The sequence below is a fragment of the Ischnura elegans genome, chromosome 10, assembly GCF_921293095.1.
Source record: "Ischnura elegans chromosome 10, ioIscEleg1.1, whole genome shotgun sequence".
NCBI lineage: Eukaryota > Metazoa > Arthropoda > Insecta > Odonata > Coenagrionidae > Ischnura > Ischnura elegans.
In genome coordinates, this window is record NC_060255.1 from 10,288,978 (window position 1) to 10,313,392 (window position 24,415).

The following is a 24,415-nucleotide window of genomic DNA, read 5'->3' on the forward strand; positions in this document are numbered from 1 at the left end:
AACGTTAGGATGTGAAGCACCCTAAACGGTTTTTCACGGAGATTCCAAATTTTCACATGGCACATGTCTCAAGGCCGAAATCTGGGATTGAAAATTCGACCACCTCTACAATGGAAAATCGAAATCGAATGTTTTGACGTATGAAAATTCCAAGAAAGCCAAAAAATCAAACAAAAAATCTAATATCTTGCGTTTCAAGGAATTTGTCCTGCAGTTATTGCAAAAGTGGACAAAAAATTCCAAAGTTAGTCCCATAAGAAAAGCATGGGACACTTTCAAAAAATCATAAAAAATACTGAATATCAATTCATCGCGATGATAACCTCATCAAAAAATCAACAAAAAATCTAGTTGATGCCAAGGGAATTCCATGTTCTTCATACATTTAAAAATACAAAATAAACGCGAAAAAGTTTTAGTTCCATGAGGCTCCCATGCTAATTCAAGTATCTCGAAAATTAATCGGCCTTTTAAAGTTTTCAGATTTTTCCTCCCGACGAATTTTTTTAATACTTTTACGTCCAATATTCCAACTACCCACAACTATCACAGTTTGAGCTGCTAATTTGTATCAATCACACAATCAGGCCTAGAGGAGGCTAGGATGAGAGCCCGTACCAGACGATCAGGTTCTCAGATTTCTACCCTCCCTTCCTGAGTTCGTATATTTAATTTTTATTTCGAAATTTCATCTCCATTGGAGGCATAATTCTACATGACTCCATAATATTTTTACAAATAAATAAAAATATCAATCTACCGGTACATATACACAATCAAGTTTGTTTAATTTTCCTCGGAAAAGAGAGAAAGCAGCTGTCGAGTAATACTATCATCGATTCCGTCTTTGGGCCAGGTGGAAGATGTACAATCAACAATATAGCTTCTATAATATAGTCTCCCTTCTAAAGCAAAATAACCTGCATAACACATTGGAGATTAAGTTATTTTATGGGTTTTAAGTTGCATTGGATGGTAAACTTAACCGTAATAAATCATATTTCGTTTGGCAAGTCACAATTATTTCCAAAAACTTACACATACATTCTGGTGACAGCATTACTCGTAATTTTCCTTGATCAAGCTTCAAGTCACGAAGTTATCTCACAGTACTCTATAATAGGAAGGCATACTTTGGATTTAAACGCACTTATTTTATCTGCCGAAGCCACTTTACAAATATTCTAGCTCACCCGGCGAGCTTCTCACCGCCTGACAATGAGTGAACAGTTTAGTTGCACCATTTATAAACAATAGCGTCAATACCGTTTCTATTCATATTTGACTTATTACCATAAAATAAGGAAACGTATTCATTTAAAATACATAAAAAGGTATTAAAATTGCTTGTCAGAAAGACACTTTCTTTTGAAATCTACATGCGGTGGATCGGGGCACGTTTACGCGGATTTTTTTCAATGAATTTTATAATATTAATGTTTTAACTTAAGAAATTTTAGAAAACGTGGTTTTACAGAGCAGTAAATAAATTCCACATTTTATGCATTCAGTTGTTGGCTATTTGTGTTTTTAACAGTAAAAAAAATGTTTTTAGGTCCAAGCCTGATGCGTAAACTTGGCCAGTTCTCGGGGCCAACGCAACGCTATGCTGACACTTGACTGATGCTCAAAATCGTGTAAGAATGGCCCCTAGAGAGCAGCATTCAAGGAATTTGAAAATTCAGATAGATAGTTCGTGACTTCGTCTTCGTTTTTTATACAGTCAGCACATTTGAATGAATGCGGAGTACCGACTTTTGATCCTGATTTACCCAGTTTGAGCTGTGGCATTTAAGTGTACCCCCCTCCGAAATCTTTGGACCCCTCCAGAAATTCCTCCGAAATCGTCCAAACTTAACCGCAGAACTTAGAGGGAAAAGTCATCAGTTTTTCGCACTAACGCCTTCGACTCAAAGGCTCGGAGACACAGTCTCGGAACTCCGTCTCGGAACTCTGTCTCCGAACTCTGCTCTCTGAAATCTGCTCTCCGAAGTTTGCTTTCCGAATCTGTCATCTGAACCAGCCATACCTGGAGATTAAGCATCCTATTTTCTTCTGCATACTAAAATCTCAGTCTTCTTTTAGTTAATTTTCAGCTTTTATCTTGTCACTGTCCTTTCCATAATTGTCAAAGTCTTTAAATCCTTCTCTATCTTGCCAATAAGTGCTATTTCGTCCGAAAATCACAGCCTAGTAATTCTTTCACTTCGGATTTTGATACCAAATGCCTTCTCTTTGGTTGCAACAATGGCTTCCTAGTTGTAAATATAAATATTTGCGGGGGACAATGCACATTTTGTGTTCGTCATTTCAGCTTAGATGTGTTAAATTTGAACAAAATTATAGAAATAAGTCGTTATGCAAAAAATATTTATATATATTTTGAAGGACGTTTTTGCCGTATCCGTGGATTACGCTCGGATCTGGCGGAGAGAGAAGGCTGCGGCGCTCGCAGTATTTTTACGAAAGTCGCCCGCGGCAACTTTTTCAATTCTTTTTTCAAACCATTGCGCATTTTTTATTTCTACGGTTGATTTATAAAAGTAAAGGTTATAATTTTAGACTTTGTTTTGAGTTTGGCATTATTTATTTTTCATACTTATCTATTTTCATACCTATTTATTTTAATTAGGGATTGCCCGGATCCGATGTCTTCCGCGACTTTGGATCCGATCTATCCGATGAAGGGCAATATCCGCGGATACTTGGATCCTGGGTATCCGATCCGACCATCCCTATTTTAAACCCGTAGCAAGGAAAAATGAGTAGTTCATGACGATTTAATATAAACGAAATTATAGTTAGTATGTGATATTTTTCTCAGCCACATAATACCTTACTCTCGTGCAATTTCTTATTGATAGCGGTGAATATTTGATATTTTCTTGTAATCTCACCTTCGTCATCGCAGTAACTCCGAGTGGCCGAGGACCACAAGTTTCCGGGAAAGTTAGAAGAATTTGGTGAGAGGTATGGAAGTCTACATTCCTGCTCGGTAGTCGTGTCTTTCTAACTAATTAAGAGTAACGATACGTGCTGGAAAAATTATTTTCCTCTTCTCCAATTGCGTGATTGATTTAAAAAATCTCGGTTTCGTTTTCTCATCTTCACCTCCATTCGAAACCCATGTTTTAATGTCTCCGAATGAGCTAAGTCCTCCCTTCCTCGCCCCTCCATCTGCCAGGCTGCAGGCCGGCTCTCCTCATTTTACCACTTTTACCCTCCCAATATTCCTTCATACTTGTCCTCCTACTCTCTTTGCACGCAGCCATCCGGCAATTCCGTCATTTCCACTCCTGCCACAGGTGAGAGATACGAACATTTTTAGATGTGAGGGTTCAGTGATACTGGAATGAGCCATGGGATTGGGTGAATATTCGGATACCGTTTCGGCGATTGAGACTTGACTTAGGATTTTATTTTACCTGGCACCGGATTAGCCCGCAATCCGGTCCACTCTTCCCCCGGTCCAGGGCTTTTACAGAGTTCAAGCATTTTTTTTAGAGTTCAGGCTGTTAACTGATGTGTGAAGCCAGGGCAGCTAGTGTCATAGATGGTGAATCAGCCACGTCAAGTCAGGAGGTCAGCAAGGCGTAGTTTCCGCCCTCCCTCGCCTCACGTGATGGAGTTGGACCTCCATTCATTTACACATGGAAATAAATAAATAAATGGGCAGTAGGTAATTAAAAGATCTGGGACGAGAATGCAGAGGTTAGAAGGATTACATTCAATAAAATAAAGGTAAAAAAAAGTGCAGGATTAAAACTGAAATTGCTTAATAAATCGCAACAGTAAAATAACGGTCAATAAAGAGAAAATAAATATTAATTGGGATTCAGCTCCGGATTCTCCTTGTGGAAAAGCAACTTGAGATCAATGAATTTAATTCCATACTTAGATGTTCTTTCTCTTTTGAGAGTGGGCTGGGAGAAAATTTGCAATGGAGGAACAGAAGAGGGTGGGTATGACATAGCCACGGGGTGATTGACATAGTTAAGGAGAAAAAATAATGAGCTTAGATAGGGGTTAAATAGGAAAGAGGGTTTCTGGAATAAACATGTCTACCCTTTCCAGTCTTTGCATCGATGCAATATTCAAATACCCCAAATAATATATTTTCACACGATAGAAGGTATAAAGCAAAAACTGATAGGGGTGGATGAATTCAGTTATTTGGGAAGCAAGATAGAAGCAACTAGTGACGGGAGAAGCAAGAAATCATCAGCAGAATAGGCAAGGCGAAGAGAGCATTCCACCAAAAGAAAGACCTGTTTACAGCGGGAAACTTAAATATGGAAGTAAAGAAACAATTTATAAGAACCTACATCTGGAGTATGCTCCTATACGGAAGTGAGGCATGGACAATGACCGCAGCGGAGAAAGCAAGGATAGAGGCCTTCGAAATGTGGTGCTACAGAAGAATAATGAAAATCAAATGGATCGACCGAGTTAGTAACGAAGAAGTCCTAAGAACAGTAGGAGAGAGGAGAAGCCTCATGAAAACCTTAACATGAAGACGGAACAACCTATAGGCCACATCTTGAGACATAATGGCCTGATGAAGACAATCGTCGAGGGACAAGTGGAAGGCAAGAACGGAAAAGGAAGACCTCGAGCAAAATATATGGAACAGGTAAAGAAGGATGTGAAGGAGAAGAAATACGTAGGTGTGAAAAGATTAGTTGATAGGAGAACTGAGTGGAGAGCTGCGTCAAACCAATCCTAGGATTGTTGACCAGTGATGATAAGAAGGTATAGAAATGATTTGTGGGTTTCGTTAATCTTGTGAGTAAAGCGTTTGGAAATTACCCCCACAGAATGAACAATTAGCACTTTGCCTCACAGGTTTAAATGTTCTGTTTTATGAATGATATATAATAGTGTAAACAGAGCTTTCCAAAAAATTATTTTGCTGCCCAATACGATGACAAGGAAGGCATGGAAAATGTTGCCAAGATATCTTTTTGGATAGAATAATACGCGTTGTTGTTGAATGAAACCTATTTGTGCTTTTGATTTCCTAGAATGCACAAATATGTATTCATAATGATAATGGAATAGGGGAGAGGAGAAATGTTACGCGCCTATGCGGAATGCGAGGAATCGGGGAGGGGATTTTGAAAACCGTATAACAGAGCAGAATTCTTATAAGGATGGGGATGGGAATAGTGTTTATGAATAGAATGAAAGCCCTTTTGTGAATGGAAGAGGGTGAGTGGGGAGGATGGCCGGGGAAATTCGAAATAGCTTCAAACGAAGCTTCCTTAAATGTGTAGCAAACTCTTGCAATAATAATCATTGTTATATATTTATGTTGTTGTAAAGTCTTAGGAATATAATTATCAGATTATAAACAGATGATGATATTACTTATCCTTTGGTTTTTTACTATAATTTTCTTTGGCCCGAATGCACTTTTGCCATTCATTTTATCCAAGTCTCACTATTGTAATTCCTCTTGTCATCCAATTGCCAATTTCAGCCAGGCGTTTTCTTAAAACTCACATGCTTTATTTTTTCAATATGAAGTTGGCATACTATGCATCACTTAAAAGCTACAGAAATTGAGCAACACGCTAAAAATATATCTCATTTAATACGGATGTGAATATAATTCCAACAGAATATGAGCGGAAGAAAAACGCTTTAATTCCGATATCTACTGTTTCAAATAACGCCTCCATGTGTGGTTTTATGCACGCATTATTTATGTTAGATAATGCAACACTTGGATAGTGTGCATTTATATATTATTATAATTTCATTTTAATTGGAAAGTATAGATGGCAATATGTGCTACATTTGATAGTTTGATAATTTCTGATTTTACCCGTGTCAATTTTGGTGTACACGTGCAAGTCATATTTGTATCACTTATTGTATGAAAGACATAATCATAAAAGAGTTCTAGGCAAATTAAGTTGATTAATTTCACTCTGGCTTCTGACAACATGGGATGCGTTGAGAAAGATCAAATAACAAGTACGTTTCATGCTAAAAGTTGTGATAGCTGCCTATGATTCTTTTGTCAATTTAACTGAAAACAATCGAAACTTTCTGCTTCTAAACGGGCCACTTATAACATGAAGAGTTATTCTTCCAAAATTAAATCGAAACTTGAATCACGCCAAACAAAGTGTGTAATAAAGTCTAAAAAATTCTTGCCTTACGCAATGCATGTAGTCATAAAAAAGTGTAACAAAACGTATAACAAGCTTCAATTCACTTTTTCTCCAAAAAACGACGAAGAAATTGGAAAAGAGGGAATAAAAATCCGCATTTCTAACGAAAATGTTGAGTCTATAATCATAATTTGCCCTCAAAAGTCGCTGTTTTAACTGCGCCACTATAAATTTGAAGTGGAAGTCAAATAACTTGTTATCTGAAAAACTGAGGTTTGAAATAGTGCTGGGAGAATGAAATAGCTAAAATTTCGCATGGCTCTCAGCGATTTTCGATAGAAGTATGTGATTTTGCACTGATTTTTGAAAGGTTTATAGTTAAAGTGATGTAATTTTTATTTTGAAGCGACATTTCTCTGCAAATCACCGCTGTCTTGGTGTAATGCAACCACTGATGTTACGATTTGACACTGTTGGTGCAGGCTGCATATGTTCATATCCCGAGACCTCTATAGCAAACGTCCCCATGAGCCCTAGGTGTCCATAAATCTGAGATTCAGTGCTCGTGCCGCTTGCCTGGAATGCGACCCTCCTAGAAACGCTGCATTCAAGCGTCGGACGGTGGTTAGCAAGGACCTCACGGTGTCATCGAAACGTAAATCATTCCCGTTCCCAACGGCACTGGGCAAACCTTTGATTACAGGCCTCGGCTGCGTTCTGCCCGGAAGTTTTCACATCCACGATGAAGATTCACCGAAATTTCCCTCACGTGTCCGTGATTCGCTCTTCCGTTTACTAGAAATGCATTCGATTCTTCAAACTGATGGAATCGTCATTTGTGGTCTACTTTGCAAATCCATCCTTCTCCTTACTCAGTTTCTTTTCGGGCACTATTCTCGTTATGTAACTTCTCTTATGTAATTGTTAAAATTTTCTCAACAGATGGCGTTTGTTAAACATTTTTCGGCCTAAATTTCTGTAATCGCTCTGGTTTTAATCGATTAAATGATTAATCGCTAAAAAGTAAACATAGAAATTAGGGATGGACGGATCCAGGATTTTTTTCGGAACCGGATTCGGATCGGATCCTTGATTTTCGGAACCGGATATTTCGGATCGGATATTTTCGGATCCAAATGCATTTTCAAATTCCTGACGCTGAGATTCTCCCGATGATTGTTCAATCTCTTGGGAAGAGTCACACTATGTGCCAGTCGTAGTTTGCTATCTTTATTTTCCACGGCTGAAATTCTTCTACGTAACCTCTGCGAGACATTTCAAACAAAACAGTTCATGAGTAGGACAAGAATTGCATGCGAAGGCGTATTTGAAGATAGAATCGGAATTTTATCCACCCTTGGGGCGTTGCATTCACTGAAGCTATTATTTAAAATTTCGGATCCAGATCCGATGTCTTCCGCGACTTTGGATCCGATGTATCCGATGAAGGGCAATACCCGCAGATATTTGGATCCTAGGTATCCGATCCGACCATCCATAATAGAAATTTAAGCATAAGGGGTAAAACATATCGATTTAAAAAAGGATTAAATGTGCAAAAAAGTTAAACAATAGCTTTTTTAGTCACTCGGAGAAGAGCGCGTTGGGACTGATTGGGAGGCATTGCGTATTGCGTGTCATTCCCACTTCCGCTCTCTCTCTCTCCCTCTCATGTTCCTCTTCTATTTAATTATTACATATAAACTTAATGCAGCCCCCACGCTCTACCCTTCGAGTCATATAAAGATTATTTTTTTTATTTACACTTTGTTGCATTTTATAATGATTTTGGAAGATGCCTGTTCTTTATTTTTTATATTTTATTTCTATTGACCACCTTTTCAGCGCCAATTAGGTGGCATTTCAGTGCCATAAAAAAACATTCTAGACAAAAATCCTACTTAGAGTTTGTTACATTCATCCATTAGCACTCTTCCTTGTTTTCTGTAATCTTTTTCTACGCAGTGAATTCGCGGTTGATGATTTTCTGCAGCAGCTTGTATAAGTTATCTGGCTCCATTCTTTTCCGCGAAAACTCATCGGATCGCATGCTCCTCAGTTCGGGAATAAAGATTTCACGGAGCGTGCATTATGACGGTTGGCCATTGCCTTTGAGGCAAGGGCGGGCATAACTCATCGTTACGGCACGCAAGTGGAATTGCTACCATCCTCCCCGTGCACTGCTAATCCCATCCGTCATAGCCTCCATAACACGCCGCCGCCTCGCCTCCCCTCCCCTCCCCGCCGTCCCCTCCCTCGTGATATCTCGAGTCAAGCGGCGTTGAATTTTTGAACGCCCAATTTCTCCCGGAATGGTTTGCTGTGCTGGGGTCGACTAGGCCCACGGATCTCCAAGAAAGTCCTCGGTAACTGGATTCTCCTCTTGAGTTCATAGGCATTTATCTGGCGATGTAAAAGTTGGGTCAAATGGGTGATGCAAGGCCTCGTGTATGTGTTTTTAGGACTCGGAATTCAATTGGCTCGCCAAGAAAAATAAGTGTTTCCTCAAGGCATCGGAGTTTGTGCCATAATAATAATACTAAATATTATTATTATTATTATTATTAATAGTGACAAATGTAGAAGATATTTTCAAGTGCCTGAAATAATCCAACACATTATATCTGGCTGTAAGATGTTAGCTAATACAGAATATTTAAGTAGACATAATTAAGTTGCAAAAACTATCCACCAAAAATTGGCCTACCAACACAAGTTAACAGATAGCAAGATGCCATACTATGAATACCACCCCGAAACAGTGCTTGAAAACAGCGCATTTAAAATTTACTACGATCTGCCTATCCAAACAGATAAAACTAAAGTTAATAGTACACCAGATATAATGCTGATTGACAAGTAATATAGAGCTCGCTACATAGATGATATTGCTGTGCCACTGTCGCATAACATTGAAAAGACAATAGCCGGAAAAATAAACAAGTACCAAGAATTGGCAATAGAAATATAAGGAATATGGAATATGGAACAGGTTTATATAGCTCCAATTGTCATCTCAGCTACCGGTATCATCCCAAAACATATACAAAATAGTTTCAAAATACTCAATCTCCATCCAAATACACACATCAAAATCCAAAAGGCTGTAATCATTTCAACCTGTCATATCACGAGAAAATTTATCAACGCAATTTAACAGTAAAGAGTTACATTGGTGAAAACCCGTGCTCTTTACACAAAAACAACTCAGTGAAAACTGAAGAAAATCAAAGATAGTGATAATATTAATAATGATATCTTTATTTACCCAATGATTTGCAAAAAGCAAATATGGGGCACGTCAAAATGACACATATAATTTCATTAGGCATAAAGCACATGGGATACATCAGAAAAAGGAGCAAATAGATATAAACACAAAGATGATAGATAGGTACATCAAAATGAAACACATAATTTTTTTCAAACATAAGTAAATCAGGTGATACAAAAATGGAGATTTAAACAAGATTAATAGCCAATAGACAAAAGAAGGATGCCTATATGAATTTTGCACTGAATTCGTCCAAGCTATAGAAAGCATTTAATAACAGATAGTTCTTGAGATTACGTTTGAATATGTTTAGTTCTTTTACTAACTTGAGGGCGGCAGGTAAATTATTAGACAGTTTAATTCCAATAGCTCAGGGACTGCGTAATGTTAGTGATGAGAGATGATGGGTCTGATGAATATGTTCACTAGTGAGGGTGAAATGAATGTCATTGAACCTATATTTTTCACAAAAATGGATCTTTGTTTTTTCCGCGATGTATTGCTTTAAAACTGAAAATATCGAGAGTTTGAAAATTCATATGCATCAGCAATTTATTATAATTTTTCTTCTCTAAGGATAACTAACCTATTTTTGATTAAGAAAACCTAACGTTGCCCCTACATGCTTGCAATTCACAAAGGAAAGTTTTCTGAAACCGTAGAAGATGACCGTGACATCCTATTACTGTACTTACAGCAACCTAATCCTTCATCTATCTGCATAATTAACTCAATTTTGATTGCCATTCATTTCTGCGCTCAGCATCAATGCGCTGCTACTTACAGCAAATGATGCCAGAATGAAAACAATGGCTTCATGACTGTCGAAACAGGCGAATATGTTATCCCTCCACATGCCCATTTGCAGTGTTTGAAGCGGTAGTGACTTTTTCATCTCAATATGTACGTCTCATAAAATATTGGTGACATACAATCTGCAAGATGAAGTTCTGTTTCAGTCTTCCTAATAACTAGTTTTTGTCAGTTTGATAACCTAGGAGGAGATATTTTTTTGTATTTATATCCACTCGGCAAAGGACACCATTATGTCATACATTCAATCCACTGCTTAGAGATTTACGGAGCTAGGCCGTTCTCCATTGTTCCACTATATTAGAGTTTCGCAATATTCATAAACAAAGGCTATTTTTCACGTATAGTGAGTAAATATGTACGTAGTGGCACTCGAAGATCAAAAAGGGTTTATAGCAAAGTGAGTCCTTCGTACTGTTTCGTACTAACTATGTAAAATGCATGTGGTAGGGTTTTATCCCCTTATCCCACCCATAATCTCTTACAGTACCTGTAGAAGCAGTCTTTGCACCTGAACTTCACCAAACTCTTTTTCTAATATTTCGCTCTAAGGGACTCAAATTAGGCATATTTTTGGGCCGAAGGAGTAGAATTCAAGTTAAAATTATTTTATAGTAACTTCCAGAAGTGCCCTAGAGGAGAATAAGTTACCTGAAAAAACCATAGTATATTTTTAACATACCAGCTGACCCGGCAAACTTCGTACAGCCTTACAATCAATGAACAGTTTAGTTACACCATTTATAATTTAAGGGCGGCCCTACTGATTTTAATACTATTTTACTTATAATAATAAAATAAGGTAAAACTTCAATAAAATTACAAAAATAAGCATTATAATGGCTTGTCAGAGACACGTTTTCTTTACTCGATGTACTATCGTTTTCAATGATATGTTTTTCATGATCCTTTTTAATTGTCGGGGATAAAACGTTCCTTGTCATATAGCAACTGTAAATGGTGTTTATAAACAGCTTTTTGAGTTGGTTAGTGCCCATGCAAAGTGTCATTAATATCGGCCTGATAGTGATCAGTGGCATGTCAAAGTTCCTAAATCGCCATACGAGATGGAAATTAGGTCAAGAACAATACCGCACGATAATTTTTTTTCTATGACTTGCGACGAAGCATCACCCAGCAAGAATGCGTCGCAGAAATTTTTGCTGTTTTTAGCGAAGAAGCACCATCAAAGACAACCGTTTATCGCTGGTATACAGAGTTTCAGCGAGGATGCTCTAGCCTCAGTGACGAACCGCGTGAATGGCGCCCAAAAACCACCGCCACTCAAGATAACGTGGATACTGTACGTAACATGGTTATGAAAAATGGTCGTATTAAGTGCCTTTAGATTCAAGCATCATTGGACACCTCAGGGATCTCAGGTCGAAAGATCTTACGCGAAGAGTTAGGTGTTAAAAAGTTGGTTTCCCGCTGGATACCTCACCTCCTCACATCTATTTCTATGATTTCTATGATTTTTTTTTCTATACAGGTACTTCCTGTACATCCTTTTCCCATTTCTTAATGTCATTTTCTACGTTTTCCACGGCTTATTTATCATTTTGCTGTCAACGAATTCAATTAACTTCCCGCCCGCTTTGACCATTACAGTTTTAATATATATTTCCCTTCCTCTACAGTCTATCTACAATTTCCCCGAAACTGTTTTCCACTAGTTCCTAGTATTCTCTCCTCATAATTAAGAGCTTCTGCATTCCATTTCTTTGCCTTTCTAACTGTCATTGGTCTTTTGAATCTTACGCTACATTTCATAAGCTCTAGGCTGTGATCTGAATCCGCGTCCGCCGCTAAGTAACTGCGCGAGTTTTTCGTTTTGTTCCTAAACCCTTTTATCTGATATCTCCATAGGGGCGGATCCAGGATTTCTTTCTGGGGGGGGGGGCACAAGCAAGGCCGTATCCAGTTTTTTGCTTTGAGGGGGGCACAAAGATACCTTGTAATACAAAACGAACGCAATGATAGTGGGACCGTATTTAAAATCTTGTATATTTTTTAGTGTCTACGGGGTCACGTGCCCCCGTGCCCCCCCCCCCCCCTATATCCACCTATGTATCTCCACACACCCTCTAGACTCTTTTAGGCATACATACGCCCTTCACAGGTGAATATAGCATAATCAAGGATTGGGACTGGAAGTATGGGGAAAGCTACAGCGAAAGGGTGAAATAATTTTTTGCTTGCCCATGGAATTGCCGAGTTTTTGTGATTAGCGTTTTTTTTGTCAAACATATATAGAGGAGAAAGCAAGGATGATGTCATTGGCACGAAATTTGGTGGATCTGAAGGCTTTACGCAGTTGGGTTTAGCTAGTGACTAAGAATGTGAAGTTATGTGAGTTAGTGCATGAGAATGTTGCTGAAATGAACGCAATGGATGGTCCTTTGTGTACAATGATGGCTTTGCATAAGTTAATTTTTATATGACGATCCTTTAGATTAAAAAAAATATAATCATCCCTAATCGAGCAAATTCTTCTTTCATTTTGCTTTGTTTTCCAAATTTGATTGGATTATGATTAATTCCTGGAGTAAAGAAATTATGATTCGTAAAGTATCTTGAAGAATTTTTTTACGATTCCCATGCATTAAAGAGTTTTGCTCTGAATACGAAGTCAGGGAAATTAAAAAAAGAATTGGTAGTCAGGAAAAAGTGGGGGAAAATTTTGAGCCCTGTTATTTATATCATCAAAACCAAGTACTAGTACCACTAATATCCCTTTGAGGCAGCCGTAAACAATATATGAATATTATACATAGATTGCTAACCAAGCTTACAATCACTGGAAATATCCATGGATACATTTCAATTAAAAATTCACATTTTATATTCCTTAATTTTTCCCTTGCCATTGTTTGGAAGATGTCATTATCAATATAACGTGCGAGTTGCAATTAGACTATTTATTGCCGATCACCCAATGTCACTATCAAATAGTCTAAGCCAAGGTCGTAAATTTTCAGTGCGAAGCACACGAAGTGAGTTTATTTGCCTATAAAGCGCTTCCTAAATTTGAGCCGGAAAGGTTAAATAATGTCATCATCATGTGAACTTTCATTTATTTCGTCTTTCTGAAGCTCATACTTGATTCGTGACTATGATTTTGGCTAAACTATGTGTTAACTAGTGAATTTTACTTCCCTATTTCTTGGTTCTAATTTATAAAGCAGCTAAAATTGAAGATAGCTACATTTTCTCGTTGATTATTTTCCATTCCTCGCAGGAGAGCGCGAACCCGCTCCATAATCCCGCAAATCTCGCTAATTCCTCGTGCTTGGTCCGTGCCAGGCGATCTCCCACGCGGGGAGCGGGGCCAGCGATCTGCATCGTCGGCGGCGCCCAAGTCGGAGCCTCGTTTGAGTCAGTCGCGAGTGACGCGCTCTCTGCCAGCTCCTGCGGGCCCCTCGCCGCATACCTCGCCACACCAGCGCAGTGCCTCGCATTCCCTAGCCAGGCCTAGAGTGGGGGCAGATATGGGGCGGAGAAGGGAAGGGCGGAACATGGTGCAGAGAGAGAACGAACGCATCTGTCTCGAGCTAACATCTCCTGTCGTGTCGGCAAAGTTTATAATGGATGCAACCTCATTACCTTAACGGTCTCAATTTGTACATGCTCTTGTGCTAGACAAAGGCGGCTCGCTGGATAGCTAAAGGGTTAAGCGTGAGGCAAGCTCTCTTGCTCGAGACGGAAGGGGAGTCGCGTCATAAAACTGACTTGGCGCCTTATGGTGTTTTCCACTTTTTCCGAGCGCTTTGATGGAGGAAATGGGATTATAGACTATGTACATGGTACTTAAAGATGTTCCGGGTCATGACTATAATGTCTAAATATCATCGGAAAATTGTTATCAAAATGACATGGGATGAGCTCTTTTAGTTTTCAAATAAATAATGAAAATGGCTATTTCTTTGACATGGACTTCGCTATGAAATTATAGTCTCTCTCTTGGAATATGATCTTACGTGTGCAACTGCCCCTATTGTTTTTCAATGGGCTTTCGGTGTAATCTACTTTGTATCTCGGATTTCTTATGGGTTTGGAGAAAGTTTTTCCAAATCTAATAAGAAAATCGATTTGTAGATACGATGAAGTAATCGCATTTTGTATTACGAATATCGTGGATGACTTAGATTATTTTAATAATCTATAAATGGAGTACGGTGATAGTAGATGTAGAGTCATCATCACTGGTCAACAATCCTGAGACTGATTTGACGCTATTCAACTCTCCTATCAGACAATCCTTTCACAACTACGTATTTCTTCTCTTTCACATCCTTCTTTACCCTGTTCCGTATACTTTACTCCAGGACTTACTTCCTTTTCGTTGTTGCCATCCACTTGTCACTCGAAGATTGTCTTCGCCAGGCCATCATGTCTCAAAATGTGACATATAAGGTCGTTTAATCTTCTTAATAAGGTTTCCGTGAGGCTTCTATTCCATCCAACTCTTCTAAGGGCTTCCTCATTATTAGCTCGTTCGATTCGTTTGATCCTCATCCTTCTTCTGTAGCACCACATTTCGAAGGCCTCCATCCATGCTTTTTTCCACTGCTGTGATTTTCCACGTCTCACTTTCATATAGAAGCTTTCTCCAAATGCAGGTTCTTATAAATTGTTTCTTTACTTCCATGTTTAAGTTTCCTGCTATGAGCAGGTCTCTCTTTGGGTGTAATGCTCTCTTCGCTTGGACTATTCTGCTGATAAACATCTTTCCTGCTTCTCCCGTTGCTATTTATCCTGTTTCCCAAGTAACAGAATTCATCTACATACATCAGTGTTTGCTTCCTCATTTTAATGCTGGTCAATATAATATGTAGTCAATATATTTTTTAAATAAATTTTTGACAATCACTAGCCTGTGTTCAGTGCAGAATTCAAATAGCCTTTCTCGTCTTTCATTTCTAATTCCTAATCTATATTTCCCGTCTTGACCCTCGCCGACTACGACGTTCCAATCACCTAAAATAATAACATTTTCTTCTCTTCTTACCTCCTTGTATACTTCCGTTATATCTTGGTAGGCATCTTCTACTTTTTCATCTTCATAATTTGATGCAGGCATATAAACCTGCACCACTACAGTAGCTACGGGTTTAGTATCTATCTTCACCATCACTATCCTTTCATTAAACTTCAGGCAGTCTTTATCATGCATCCCGGCGCTCTTTCTAAGCATTATCCATTCTCCAGCATTACCATTTTGCGATCCTGTATGTATCATTTTGTAACTTTCACTCCAAAAGTCTCCTTCTTAAAGCATCTTCATTTCGCGGATGTTTAAACGCGGAGATTAATTCGTTGCAACTCCTTTTAACCAACCAACCTTTTAATTTTTTTAGTCTACCGCACGTATGAAGCAATATAACGTTCCTAGTTTCTATCTATTCTATCACATTTGAGCGATGTAACCTCTCGAGTAGTCCCCACCCAGAGATCCGAATGGGGGACTAGTTTATCTCCGGAATATTTTACTCGAGAGAGAATTCCATCATGTCATGGTATAAAGTGAGTGGAGTAACTGCGACTCCTCGGGATGTAGTGGTATCCCCTTGCCTTCCACATTGCCGTACTACAGCCCTTGAAGTACGTTAGTAGCCGTTACAGTAAGTTAAATGTTACCACGCCCGTAGTGAAATGTGCGTTGCTGTACCGACCAATATGATCTCCACCGTCGCACATATGAAGAAGAGCTGATCTACGGTAGAAGCTGGCAGTTGCAATAATGGGTCTGAATGAGAATGAACTGTCTGATTGGAGAAAATAACAATGCGTAGGTTGATCGTTCTGATATATAGTTTTCAATGAAAATGCTGTTCCACGAATAGCATTTAAATTTATATTAACGGCTTATTAGATTAGTATTTGCCGGCAAAATTAAATTAACTATTGCCTCCTCTCGAGATAATGTGCTAAATTAAAAAATACCGCACTAACTGCTCGTTTATGATGGAGAAAATATTTCACAATCCGCAGATTTTGGGTGTTAATCCTGGGTCACACCTGGGTGTTCTGCCTGAGTTTTCGATTAATAATGCGTTAGTACGTTTATTTCAGCCAGTATTATTATGTTTCAAGGCCATTGATGTAAATGAAGCATTGCATTACTTCTCTTTTAATGAGATTACTACCAACTAACTTCTGCTCATGGACGCATTGTCGCATCCACCTTCGATCTATTATATGTTAACGTGTCTTGACACATCATACGTTGAATTTCCCTGAATGAGCATTAATGGATGGTGACTGCCATATTTAGTTTACACCCAAATTTTAGGACATCCACTGACGTTAATAATACATTCTTGATATGCAACCCAGTCGGGAAAAAAGCCCTGGGTGAATTTACCGCGTAAATCTAGATCTTTTTATCAATCAATGCCAGAGTATTTATGACCAGTACGAGTACTCGTAAAGGATTAAATGCGTCAGCCATGCTTAGGAAAGGCTACACATTTATTGGATTTTCAAAGAGATCGTGACCTTCAATTAAAGGATTAATGGAAATAAGTGTTTTAGAATCAGTCTATTGCTCTATAGCTTGCTATCATAAATGCATTCTGTTGACGCATATTTACGTGGCGAAGGTGAAGAAAAACACAGGATCACAGGCTAATAGGAAGTACTTAATGAGCACGAATCTGAGGATAAGGCGAGTGGTTGTGCCATCAGGGAAGGGATGCAAAGTGTTTTTGAGAGGTGCGGATGGATCACGACTATACTCGTGTTTCGCGAGCCATCTGTCACGAACGGATCACGAGATAACTCGTGTTTTCTACACGCGTCCTTTATATGCCACATTCAATGATACATTTTAACGACATAATTAAAAATTATTAATTTTAGGCATGCATTAAAAATTATTTATCCATATTGTGACATTAGGTTTTATCTTAAAACACTAAAACGTAGAAAGAGATATTGTGAAACGTTATTCAGATGTAAACCAAATTAAAATTGCATGCAAAAAAAACAGCCTACCTTGAAAAATACCCGCCCACTGGGGTAAGTTCGAAAAAAAAATCCGATCCTTAACGTGTTAGGTGCTGATGGGAGCAAGAGCAGGCGGCCTTGAGATCATCGGGAGACCAGTCGCGAAAAACTATCAAAATTATAGAAATGAACCCGTGCTGAGGGATGCCTCCACTGAAAAGGCAGGCCCTTTCCACACTCGCCACTCCCTCACGCGCTGAGAGGGACCAAGAGCAAGGTTCACCCCACTCCCACGACGGCTGAGCGTCGAGGCAGTAGGCACTTTATGGAATAAAAGGAACGCTGCATTGCGTGGAGGTAGAGTAAGCTCGGGGCAATAGGGTAGTTTCCTTCATCAAAGAAAACAAAATGCCTTGATTGCGATTACTTACCCACCTTAGTGTATTCATAGTATACAAATTATTTGGTTTTACAAATCCCAGTTTAGATGAATGGCAATGGTCAATTTTAACCTCATTTGAAAAAGGCCAGATTGGCGCCCATGCGATTCCACTCCACGTGACGTTACAGGGACCTAGTTTCTACAGGAGTAGATAGGAGTTTTACATTATCTGAGTTTACCAATGCATTCATGAGGCACATAGCTCAGGGAAACATCTCTTAATAATCACCCATTAAAATTATCTAAAGTCGGAAAGTTTCCTTCGTTTGATAAGGTAGAAATAATCCATTTTTAAGCCAAGCGCCACCTGCTAGCAGGGTACTCTGCTACCTACTAGCAGCCTGCGTCGTATCAGCACTCAAAGCCTCCCCCCAAGGTCACCTCAATTTGCGGCAGCGGGAACCAGAAATACGTCACACGGGCATTTCCCAGCATTCCTACTTAGCCGTCGCGTTTTCGCGAGCTTTTCGTTTAATCGCTAAAAATAGATATCGTAATTCAAAAATCTAAGAGCGTGAAATGAGTACTCCAGGAGTATCTTTCGATTAAGGCAATAAAAAATAAAAGGAAACCACCCTATTATATATGTTATGGGTAAAAACGGAGGGCATAATAATGAAGTCATTAATAATTACCATTTCTTCCTGTGGGTACTTCAGCTTTTGTCAGCATTTTCTTTCCTTCATCTGCGAACTCAATCGTAGCCTCAGCAAAATGGATTCACTCCTCCAGAATGGATTCACCCATGAATATTACAAAAGAGCATCCACAAATCTGCTTATAAATGTGTTGTCACCGCCGTGCATTAAAATGAGTTTACCGAAGTCGCCACTCGCGTCGATGACGGCATTGATTTCACTACAATGATGAAATGCGCTGACGCGGGCGGCGGCCAGGCTGGCGCGTGGTTGGGATCGAGGAGCTCCAATATTTATGGGTATTATTCTAAGCTCTTGCATATTTTATTTTCTTTTACAAATATGTATCTCGTAAATAAACATCTCTTCTCAATAAGTAGCACATTCTTGCATCTATGAATGGTTTCCAGTTGACGTTATTTATTATTTGTGTGTGCCGATGCTCTCCTAAAAATTGTCTCCTAAGAAATACATCGGAGAGAAATAATTGCGGAACGAAAGTATGCAGCTGAGTACAGTGAAACCTCGGTTTTCGAACGCCTCTGATAACGAACAATTCGGATAGCGACCAAAAATTTCGCTAAAAATTTGCCTCGGATTGCGAACAAAATTTCGGTTAGTAAACAGATGTGTAGCGGCCATGTTTGTGTTTGGTGCTGTGAGATTTCAAATGGATACAAAGTAATACAATGTCTACAATAGTAAGTCTACAAGTAATACAATGCAATACAATACATATATAGCCTGTAACTTTCATATAATAGCGAGTCAAAGGAGCTAGGAACCAATTATTCCTATTTCCTTCATTTCTTATGTGGAAAATGTTTCGGATAGCGAACATATCGGATAACGACCAGCTTTCTGGAACAGATTGTGGTCGTTACCCGAGGATCTACTGTATGTAGTTTTATCTGCTAACACTTGAATGCATTCAGAAGCAAAGACATCCCTCAAAATGCTACCACACCCTGTCCTGTCGTTTGACGGATTAGTTTTCGTCCTCACGCGGCACATTGACACTTCATATCGGCCTCCTCAACCGCATGCAGTGGAAACGAGACTCCAGGGCGGGCTCGCGGGGATACACTCCTGGGGCAGGGACTGTAAGCGCTAGCTTTTCTCCACTGCACCCAGAAGGGGAAGAACGGGAAGGAACAAGGAAGGAGGCGCCGCCGCGATGAGAGCCCGACGTCGCCTCCGGGGAGGGTATAGGGAAGGAAGGGAAGGGACGAGGAATCCCGCACCGTCACAAAGGCGGGCGGGTCCTACTATTAGCGAAACCAAGCATACGCAATTAATGTGCCAGTGATTTTAGTGCATTTTCCTATGAGGAAGAAAAATCCATCTATTAAATTGCTAGATCCTCAACCGCATGCAGACTTCCGAAAAGGCCCAAGCTAATGCTGCGCCGACCTGGGAAACCCAATCATAGCTCTCTATTCTTTGGTCATAAATTGAACCTCGACCTCCGGGGATGAACGGAGTAAGGGTGCCTTCACAGCTCAGCATTGCGTCGACGCCACGAGACCTCCCGCCCCGCAGCAAATTTTGTCCTTCACAGCTCTGCGTTGCGAAAACAAATGAAAGGCAAAAAGCGTCGGCTCCTAAAAATCGGCCTAGGAGCGTATTATCTCATGATTTCGAGACAAACGCACAACACATATGTTGTTTTGTGCATTTTTACGCAATTTCATTTCTAAAAATATTCTTCTTAACTATAAATCGCATTTGATGTTCACCCTTAACCAGTGACGTGCAATTCTTGTTACACTACCAGTGACGTGCGGTCTGGGAGACCGCAATAAAACAAAAATTCATAAAATATTGCTACGCCATTTTTATTGTTTTGTTTAATTTTTCTTTGAATGCTTAACTATTTTAAAACTTATATTAAAATTTTTACGCTCCCAATACGAACCAAGTTGTCATAAAAAAATTATGATTTGAAGCAGGATCAAAAAACTGATGCCAAAAACACTTGAGTTATAATTATTATATTTATGTATCAATATTTCGCCAGATTCAAAAAAGGCCTTTAATGTTAAAGTTGGAAGGCTAAGTAGTAAGTAACCATGAAATTTATCCCGCTTATTCCTTTTCTTGATGCATTCTTAGTAAGTGACGTGCGGTCTCACAGACCGCTAATCGAGTTCAATTGCAAATTTACAGAAATTAATAAAAGGAACGTTAAATTTTAAGAGTGGGATGACCCTGTTATGCAAAAATATGAAGCTAACGAGAATTATAGATATTTTGAAATCTTAATTTTGAAAATATTCATAATTTTAGAAACGCAGCGGTCTCTCAGTCAGACCGCACGTCACCGGTTAAGGGTTAATATGGCGACCATAAAGTTGATATTCATGCATTTAGTGATGGCCCTTTCCTACGCATTTTTACGACCATTAAATTTTATTTACTAACTCGGAATATTGGAAAAATAACAAATTACATACACTCAGTGAAAATGAGTAACGTGGAATGTTATCAGGAATATTTATTACTGATAACTGTTGTTCAAACAGATTGTCGTAGTCATGTTATCTAAATACCTCCAACTGAGCAGATAATGAGGGCACAATTATTAGATATCAATTGGAATTTAAACGACCGTAGGCACCAACAAGGAGCTCTCACGCTGTATTTAGCTTGTGATACCATTGACGGGTATATATTATGCTAATCTATGCTCCTCAGTGATTGTAATCTAATTTAGGGTTGAGATTTATCTTATGCTCAGAAAAGATACGAAATATCTATGCTTAACGCTTGTCCGAAAATTTCGCGCTATTATAGGGCAGTTTCCTTCGTTAAAGTAAATGAAAGGCATAGATTGCGATTTATAAACCACCATTAGCGTATACATAATACACAAATTATTCGGTTTTAGAAATCCAAGTTTAAACGAATGGCAATGGTCAATTTTAACCGCATTTGAAAAAGGCCAGTTTGGCGCCCAAGCAATGCCATTCCACGTGACGCCACAGGGACCTAGTTTCTATACGAGTAGATAGGAGTTTTACATCGTCTGAGATTACTAATTGAGCATTAGGCACAGAGAATCACTTAATAATCACACATTAAAAATACCTAAGTTCGGAAAGTTTCCTTCGTTTGATAAGGTAATAATAATCCTTATTTAAGCCAAGCGCTATCTGCTAGCATGGTACTCTGCTACCTGCTGGCATCCTGCATCGTATCAGCGCTCAAAGCCTCGCCCCAAGGTCACTTCACTTTCGGCAGCGGGAACCAGAACGACGTCACACGGCGTTTTCCCAGCATTCATACTTAGCCGCCGCGTTTCGCGCGCTTGAAAATGTTCACCTTTTTATTTGATCGCGAAAAATATATATTGTCATTTAATAATCTATAAGCGTGAAATACGTACTTCTTTCGATTTCGGCAATATAGAATAATAGGAAACCACCCCATTCAGTTTAACTCAGAGTTGGCCAAAGAAAGGCGTGAAAGCAGAGGTTGAGTGTCCTCGACGTTTTGAGAAGAAGATTGCGAAAAGACATTGAGTTTTGGTGTAACGTAGTTCAATTACCCTTTGCAATTCCATAATTATTTTTGGTGCAATAATGGCATTTGATTTAGTTATCGCTGTTTTTACCTGAAAACAACTCGGCTAAGACCTCAGTGGATAAGAAAATTTCACCTGTTTCACAAAAATTTCTTGAAAGTGGAAAAGGATCTATGTCGTTTAGGAGGCAATGCGTATTGGACTACTTTAAGTTAAAGTTGGATGTGGACGTTAGTGAAAAATTAATTCAAAAAGCTTTGTGGAAAAGTTTTTAAATGTCTTCCCGTTACATCCGGCAAATATATGATGCAAGATTTGAGGTGAGTGTAGAGTGATATCCATATTCCTTACTTTAATATGTAATTAAAAATCGCTAGAGCGAGTAGAGCTTTATTGTAAAGTTGGCATTTAGCTTATGATCGCATTTAGAATTATTTTTTTTAAATAACTGTGAAAGATTAGGAAAACTGTTCATTTATTTCTGCGACGGTAAATAAACACAACTGAATGGAAAACCTCAATAAATAATCGTTAGTACCAATTTTACGCCCTGTAATTGGATTTCCCACAGTGAAAAGAGTTTATTGCCATCGGAACAATACATTTGGCATTTATCTTGAGTTCATTGGAGTTGTGAAATATTATTTGTAGATTCAATGCTTGTATCATTACCTTCATTGTAAATTCTAAAAGAAGGAACCTTGTTTAATAATGTTTCCAAATCCATCGGCTCGTTTCAGGGAACTATAAAGTTGACTGCGTCTACTTGATTAGAATTAGTTATTATATTTGATAAACAATTAATTTAGTACACTGATTTTTTTCATGCACTTAAAATATATACTTCCAAACATCTTAATATAAAATTTATTCAGACATATGAGAAGGTGGCAAATGTTCTCTTGGTTTATTCACAAAGAATTGTTCAAATATTTTCTAAGAACAAATTGTAAAATTCATTAAACATATGCCTTTAAATATGTAATTCAGTTTTATAAGGTTCATAATCTGTATTTATTAACGCTGAAACAACCATCAAGTCCATTGGCTTTCTTGAATGACCAATTTTTTAAAGAAAATGTGAAATAACAATTTAACACTAGGAGGACGGGAGTTTCGCGCTACCTAGAAGGACGGCCAGGGGTCATTTGACCCCTAAAATGTATTTTGGAATAAAACGCCTAATTTTCAACCAATATTCAGTTTAATCGTATAAATTGTTAAATCAGTTCATTAAAAACACTATTTAACATTATTAAATATTATTTCCATCGTCAAAAGTTAATAACAATTATTTTAAAGAATCATGAATTAAACCGTATGTAGTCATCGATTGCAAATCAAATAATGAAAATACATACACTCAATACAAAAGTTGTGTTACATGCGTAAACAATAGGGGTACTGGGTTTACAAAATTTGCATTAAAATTTTAAAAACTAATTACTTTGTTGTAAATCTCAGACAGACCGTATTTTTTCAGCGCTGTTTCCACAAAATATTTTTTGCGCTGAATGCGTTCATTGGACGATTTTTTCATCTACATCTAAATCTACACACTAACCAGCAAGCCGATTAAAAGCGTGTGGCAGGGGGTGTCAGGACACCAGCCATTTGCACATGAAAAGGAATTTGGAAAATGGAAAGGAAATTGGTGCAATGATTCAATTTGATGGTATTTGGCATCTTTTTCTTTTTTGTGCCCGTGGAGATATGGCTGTTGGATTTGGAGACGTGTAACTAAAGTGATACATGCTATCTATCATATTCTTCCGCTTTGTTTTTATTATGAAATAGGATGGTCTCTGGTACTCTTTTATTCGTTTCGGAAATAGTGTCGTCTGAGATCATGCTGCTGAGTGAAAGTACATTATTGTTCTAGTTTGCCTGACTCTACGTAAGAGTATGGCCTAAAGTATTTTTGAACACTCGCGTTGAATGGATTACATGGCTATTTTAGGGGTCATGGATATTTGTGCATCACGCCTGTTTTTTTCAGATCGTCCATGCAAGAGAAGTTTTCCATTTTTTATGACTTCCTGCCAGCTGGATGGATGGAAAATAATTGTTACAAGTTACATTTATTCCTGAATTCTTGTATGTTACGGTCACTTTAGTAACTATTTATTTCCCCAACGCTTGATTTGATGGCTAATCATCATCTTTGCCACAATATGGAAATTCATTTAGGCTGTATTTTCATTTCACATCTGTCAAAACCCAGTACTCGATTCCAAATTTGTCTGGTTTATTTGGAATTTACCTCATAAAAGGACAGTTGCATTTTGTTGGATAGATCTGTGCATTTACTATCACGCCAAAGTCGCCATCGGATTCACTATCTTGGACTTCTCGCTTCCATCACACGCAGATGTTGATGGATTGATCAGAATGCCCTTGAACTGATGTTTACGATTCACTGCCAGACTAATCTTCAATATTGCCCACAGCTATTTGAATCGCGACGATTCTCTTCTCCTGGTATATTTCTCGACTTCTTACTTTCTTCCTCAACTCGCTACTGATATGCATGCAAAAAAATCTACAAACGAAAGCGCATCATGGTAGAATCTTCTCTAGTTGCATTGGAGGTATAGAGAGCTGGAGAGCATTAGAAATTCGTACAAAAGGACAAAATTTTCAGAAGTA

General features: G+C 38.5%; 1 protein-coding gene across 1 annotated transcript in view; it reads left to right on the forward strand.

The window, feature by feature from the left end:
* The window catches only part of LOC124167115, an 85,868-nt gene extending 72,181 nt beyond the window's left edge, over window positions 1-13,687 (forward strand). The window contains exon 3 of the mRNA XM_046544913.1: window positions 13,451-13,687. Coding sequence (XP_046400869.1) covers window positions 13,451-13,687 — 237 coding nt within the window. The remainder of the gene's footprint in view (window positions 1-13,450) is intronic.
* The last annotated feature ends 10,728 nt before the right edge of the window (window positions 13,688-24,415 follow it).